Source organism: Petromyzon marinus, chromosome 68, assembly GCF_048934315.1.
Source record: "Petromyzon marinus isolate PM22_M1 ecotype Great Lakes invasive population chromosome 68, UKy_Petmar_22M1.pri1.0, whole genome shotgun sequence".
NCBI lineage: Eukaryota > Metazoa > Chordata > Hyperoartia > Petromyzontiformes > Petromyzontidae > Petromyzon > Petromyzon marinus.
The window spans coordinates 3,083,396-3,090,946 of record NC_133734.1 but is presented as its reverse complement, the minus strand read 5'-3'; the positions used below and the strand labels follow the sequence as shown (position 1 = coordinate 3,090,946).

General features: G+C 47.1%; 1 protein-coding gene across 1 annotated transcript in view; it reads right to left on the bottom strand.

Annotated features, from left to right (window-relative positions):
- Positions 1–1,485: 1,485 nt before the first annotated feature.
- The window catches only part of TXNL1 (thioredoxin like 1), a 31,798-nt gene continuing 25,732 nt past the window's right edge, over positions 1,486–7,551 (bottom strand). The window contains exons 8-9 of the mRNA XM_076054925.1: positions 5,688–5,792; positions 1,486–2,838 (exon numbers count right to left, since the gene is read on the bottom strand). Coding sequence (XP_075911040.1) covers positions 2,809–2,838; positions 5,688–5,792 — 135 coding nt within the window. The 3' untranslated portion in view covers positions 1,486–2,808. The remainder of the gene's footprint in view (positions 2,839–5,687; positions 5,793–7,551) is intronic.

Here is a 7,551-nt window from a genome sequence, read left to right as displayed (position 1 = left end):
GAGGAGGCTTTTCAGATTCTCTCAAAGTTCCCAAGTCAAACGTTCGTAGGTAGAGGCTTCTCAGATTCTCTCAAAGTTCCCAAGTCAAACGTTCGTAGGTAGAGGAGGCTTCCACGATTCTCTAAAATTTCCCAAGTCTAAAGTTCGTAGGTAGAGGAGGCTTCCCAGATTCTCTCAATGCTCGCAAGTCAAACGTTCGTAGGTAGAGGAGGCTTCTCAGATTCTCTCAACGTTCCTAAGTCTAAAGATCCTAGGTAGAGGAGGCTTCTGAGATTCTTTCAACGCTCCCAAGTCAAACGTTCGTAGGTAGAGGAGGCTTCTCAGATTCTCTCAACGTTCCCAAGTCTAAAGTTCGTAGGTAGAGGAGGCTTCCCAGATTCTCTCAATGCTCGCAAGTCAAACGTTCGTAGGTAGAGGAGGCTTCTCAGATTCTCTCAACGTTCCTAAGTCTAAAGATCCTAGGTAGAGGAGGCTTCTGAGATTCTTTCAACGCTCCCAAGTCAAACGTTCGTAGGTAGAGGAGGCTTCTCAGATTCTCTCAACGTTCCCAAGTCTAAAGTTCGTAGGTAGAGGAGGCTTCTGAGATTCTCTCAACGCTCACAAGTCAAACGTTCGTAGGTAGAGGCTTCTGAGATTCTCTCAACGTTCCCAAGTCAAACGTTCCTAGGTAGAGGAGGCTTCTCTGATTCTCTCAAAGTTCCCAAGTCGAATGTTCCTAGGTAGAGGCTCCTCAGATTCTCTCAACGCTCCCAAGTCAAAAGTTCGTGGGTAGAGGAGGCTTCTCAGATTCTCTCAAAGTTCCCAAGTCAAACGTTCGTAGGTAGAGGAGGCTTCTCAGATTCTCTCAACGTTCCCAAGTCAAACGTTCGTAGGTAGAGGAGGCTTCTCAGATTCTCTCAACGTTCCTAAGTCTAAAGATCCTAGGTAGAGGAGGCTTCTGAGATTCTTTCAACGCTCCCAAGTCAAACGTTCGTAGGTAGAGGAGGCTTCTCAGATTCTCTCAACGTTCCCAAGTCTAAAGTTCGTAGGTAGAGGAGGCTTCTGAGATTCTCTCAACGCTCACAAGTCAAACGTTCGTAGGTAGAGGCTTCTGAGATTCTCTCAACGTTCCCAAGTCAAACGTTCCTAGGTAGAGGAGGCTTCTCTGATTCTCTCAAAGTTCCCAAGTCGAATGTTCCTAGGTAGAGGCTCCTCAGATTCTCTCAACGCTCCCAAGTCAAAAGTTCGTGGGTAGAGGAGGCTTCTCAGATTCTCTCAAAGTTCCCAAGTCAAACGTTCGTAGGTAGAGGAGGCTTCTCAGATTCTCTCAACGTTCCCAAGTCAAACGTTCGTAGGTAGAGGAGGCTTCTCAGATTCTCTCAACGCCCGCGAGTGGAACGTTCGTCAAGACGGGGGGGGGGGGGGGGGGGGAGAGGTTCCCGCCGCTTGCGTGCGAGGGGTCGCGGGAGAGACGACGGGAAAATAAACTCGCAGCGACGTCGACTCTTTCATAGTTTCTGTTTTGTTTTAATCACTCCGATCGAGTCGGGTCAATGAAAGGTGACAGAGGTCCCAAATCTCCCCACACACACACGCGCACACCCAACTCACGATTCTCAAGCCAAACAAAATCACACCGCCACCGCTACCTTGTCCCTCTCCGTCTCTGTCCACCCTGCTGCACCTTCCCATCTCTCGCTGCCACCACCAACGCCAACTCCACCAACACCAACACCTCCACCAATACCTCCACCAAAACCGCCACCAACCCCACCACCACCACCACCACCTCAGCGTGTCTCTCGCTACTCCCCGTCTCCTCATTAAACCTCCTGCCACCCACTTTTTTCGCACGAGCGCACGCAGACACACGCACACACATACACATACACGCACACACACGCACACACACACGCACACACACGCAGACATGCACACACGCACACACACACACACGCACACAGACACACGCACACACACACGCACACACACGCAGACATGCACACACGCACACACACGCACGCACACGCACACACACACGCACAGACACACACACACACACAGACACACACACGCGCACACACACACACACAGACATACACACATACACACACACACACGCGCGCACACACACACGCACACACACACCACTCACACACACTCACACACACTCACGCACACTCACGCACACGCACACACTCACACACACACACACTCACACGCGCACACACACAGACACACACACACGCACACACACACACACACACACGCACACACACGCACACACACACATAGACACACGCACACACACACACGCACACACACACACACACACAGACACACTCACACACACACACTCACACACACACACAGACACACACACAGACACACTCACACACACACTCACACACACTCACACACACACACTCACACACACACACAGACACACACACAGACACACTCACACACACACACTCACACACACACACAGACACACACACAGACACACTCACACACACACTCACACACACTCACACACACATACACTCACACACACTCACACACACACACACTCACACACACACACACTCACACACACACTCACACACACACTCACACACACTCACACACACACACTCACACACACACTCACACACACGCACACAGACACTCACTCACACACACACTCACACACACTCACACACTCACACACACTCACAGACACACACACACACACACACATACACACACACACTCACACACAAATGCGTGCTCCCCCCCCAAAGAAACCACCAAAGTAGAATCCCTCGCCACGTTGTGGCCCGACCGCTAATGACTCTCGCCCTTCTTGCCAGCAATCTGCGGAAGGTTCGTGGGGGGGGGAGAGAAGAGGTGGGTGGGTGGGTGGGAAGGTGGGTGGGTAGGTGGGAAGGTGGGTGGGTGGGTAGGTGGATGGGTGGGTGGATGGGTGTGTAGGTGGGTGGGTGGGTAGGTGGATGGGTGGGTGGATGGGTGTGTAGGTGGGTGGGTGGGTAGGTGGATGGGTGGGTGGGTAGGTGGATGGGTGGGTGGGTAGCAGGAGGAGAAAAGATACAGAACGAAGGGATTGTGAGCACGGTTGTCTACATACACTACTATACACTACACTATACACTACTACACTACACACTACACTATACACTACTATACACTACACTATACACTACACTATACACTACACAATACACTACACTATACACTACACTATACACTACACTACACACTACACACTACACTATACACTACACTATACACTACACTATACACTACACTACACAATACACTACACTATACACTACACTATACACTACACTACACACTACACTATACACTACACTATACACTACACTATACACTACACAATACACTACACAATACACTACACTATACACTACACTACACACTACACTATACACTAAACTATACACTACACTATACACTACACTATACACTACACTATACACTACACTATACACTACACTATACACTACTATACACTACACTATACACTACACTATACACTACACTATACACTACACCACTACACTATACACTAAACTATACACTACACTATACACTACACTATACACTACACTATACACTACACTATACACTACACTATACACTACTATACACTACACTATACACTACACTATACACTACACTATACACTACACTATACTATACACTACTATACACTACACTATACACTACACTATACACTACACTATACACTACACTACACTATACATTACACTACACTATACACTACACTACACACTACACTATACACTACACTACACACTACACTATACACTACACTACACTATACATTACACTACACTATACACTACACTACACACTACACTATACACTACACTACACACTACACTACACTACTATACACTACACTATACTCTACACTATACACTACTATACACTACACTATACACTACACTATACACTACACTATACACTACACTATACACTACACTATACACTAGACTATACACTACTATACACTACACTATACACTACACTATACACTACTATACACTACACTATACACTACACTATACACTACACTATACACTAGACTATACACTACACTATACACTACACTACACACTACACTACACACTACACTACACTACTATACACTACACTATACTCTACACTATACACTACACTATACACTACTATACACTACACTATACACTACACTATACACTACACTATACACTACACTATACACTACACTATACACTACACTACACACTACACTATACACTACTCTATACATTACACTATACACTACACTATACACTACACTACACACTACACTACACACTATACACTACACACTATACACTACACTATACACTACACTATACACTACATTATACACTACACTATACACTACACTACACTATAGACTACACTATACACTATACACTACACTATACACTACTATACACTACACTACACACTACACTACACACTACACTACTCTATACATTACACTATACACTACACTATACACTACACTATACACTACACTACACACTACACTACACACTATACACTACACTATACACTACACACTACACTACACACTACACTACTATACACTACACTATACACTACACTACACTATAGACTACACTATACACTACACTACACACTACTATACACTACACTATACACTACACTATAGACTACACTATACACTACACTATACACTATAGACTACACTATACACTACACTACTATACACTACACTATACACTATACTATACACTACACTATACACTACTATACTATACACTACACTACTATACACTACACTATACACTACACTAAACACTACACACTACACTACACACTACTATACACAACTATACACTACACCACTGTGTGTGTCTGTGTGTGCGTGTGTGTGTGTGTCTGTGTGTCTGTGTGTGTATGTGTGTGTGTCTGTGTGTGTGTGTATGTGTGTTTGCATGTGTGTGTGTGTGTGCGTGTGTCTGTGTGTGTGTGTGTCTGTGTGTGTCTGTGTGTGCCTGTGGCTGCGTGTGTGCGCGTGTGTGTGTGTGTGCGTGTCTGTGTGTGCGTCTGTGTGTGTGCGTGTGTGTGTGTCTGTGCGTGTCTGTGTGTGTCTCTCTGTGTCTGTGTGTGTGTCTCTGTGTGTGTGTGTCGACCCGTGGCACCTGGGTCTGCCCCGTGACCTCCTGCCAGCGGCGTATGTGTGTATGTGTGTGTCTATGTGTGTGTCTATGTGTGTATGTGTGTGTCTATGTGTGTGTCTATGTGTGTATGTGTGTATGTGTGTGTCTATGTGTGTGTCTATGTGTGTATGTGTGTGAGTGTTTGTATTTGTGTATGTGTGTGTCTGTGTGAGTGTCTCTGTGTGTGTGTATGTGTGTGTGTATGTGTGTGTGTGTGTATCTGTATGTGTGTATGTGTGTGTATGTGTGTATGTGTGTGTGTGTATATATGTGTGTATGTATGTGTGTGTATGTGTATGTATGTGTGTCTCTGTATGTGTGTCTGTGTGTGTGTATATGTGTATGTGTGTCTGTATGTGTGTGTATCTGTATGTGTGTGTGTATGTGTATGTATGTGTGTCTCTGTATGTGTGTATGTCTCTGTGTGTGTGAGACGCTCACTCTCTTGAAGTCGCCCATGTTGGTGGCCTGCACCGTCGTGCCGATGAAGGAGAGGTAGCAGATTCTGGTCGTGTCCTCTCCTCCCTGATTGTCCTTCACAAACACCTGGACACACACACAGATAAAGACAGACACGTAGATAGACACACACACACAGACACACACACATAGACACACAACAACAACAACCGCCATTCGCCACTAAGTGGCGGTGACGTCACCACGACGCTTGTGCCAGGCTATGTGCACCTTGAGGCCACGTGAAGTGTCGAACGCCCGCTGGCAGGAGGTCACGGGGCAGACCCAGGTGCCACGGGTCGACTGACTGAGATGACTGGCTGATGCACCACCTGTGCCCCCTACTGTGCCCAACCTGCTGTGCTTTAGCCACTTGGCGCTCCGCTCGTTGTTGTGAGCGTCGCTCCTCCGTCCTCCGTTGTTGTTGGAGGGCGACTGCCTCCAACTGCCCAGTAGCGTCCTTCACGAGCCTCCTCCACAGAGGCCGATCTTGACACCGCTGGTACCAGTCATCGGCAAGTCCACTCAGCTCCACGTCCTCCTGTACCACATCACTCCATCTCTTCTATAGCCCGTGCCGCGCCCGTTTTGCCCCCTCAATCCGGCCGAACAAAAGCTGTTTCGGCATGCGGTGGCTGGGCATGCGGCTACATGACCAGCCAATGCAGCCTTGCCCGCCGGAGGAGCTCACCGATGGGACCTTGCCCAGATCTTTCGAGGATCTGTGAGCTCCTCACACAATCCAGCCTGGTTAAACCCAGGACGGATCGTAGGCAGGCCAGCCTAAATGTTTCTAACCGGCGAAGATGTTCCATTAGGGGGGTCCACGTTTCGCAAGCGTAGAGAAGGGAGGGAATGACCGTGGCCGAGAAGACCTGAAGCTCAGTGCGGAGCGACAGACCAGGTAGCTTCCACACAGCGTTACGCAACCGATGAAAAGATATTGCCGCTCGACTGATTCGGAGTGAGACCTCTGCTGTTAAACCGGAGCCGGTCATAAGCACACTGCCCAGGTATGGGAAACTCTCCACTCTCTCCACAACTGCCCCATCACCGATTGGGAGTTGTGGGGGTGGAGTGTCCGATGGTTACAAAATACCCAGGCGGGTGCTTAGTTTTGGTGGGGCTGATGGTAAGGCCCCACAACTCTTAGTGGCAAGCTCCAGTCTCAGCAGCAGCGTCTCCAACTCCTCCTCTGAGCAGTAATCACCAGATCATAAGCGTACACTGCACGCGGGCATCGATCAGCCTCCCACTGTACCTGTACCAGATGGAAATTCCTCCGGTACAGCCATCGACGGCTTCACGAACTACACGGTCGAAACAGATGCTAAAACACATTCCTGCGGAGGGGGCTGGTAGGAAATTTTGAGGTAATCACGAAGTGATTATGCACGGATATTCAATCAGAATCAGAAAGGGGTTTTATTCGCCATGTAAGTTCACACCGACACGGAATTTACTTTGGCAGGATGGTGCATACATTCAACATATAGGAATCTAAAATCTTAGATAAGTTTTAAACAAGTCTTACTATAATAATAAGGGTTAAAAGTCTAACTAAGACCAAGGGGCTGAAGTATATAAAATTGAATAAATATCGAATATAAAATAGCTTTAAGATATAATTTAAAAATAAAAAAATACAAATAGGTTAACATAGTTAATATCGGCAAGGTGTCATTATGTAGATAAAATGTTAATATCAATGTTAGCCCTTGGCCTTGTTTAACAGGCCAGCAGCAGATGGGAAGAATCTGTCTTTATGGCGTGAGGTTTTGGTCCTGATGGACCGAAGCTTTCTGCCGGAGGGGAGTAGCTGGAACAGAGAGTGTCCAGGGTGGGA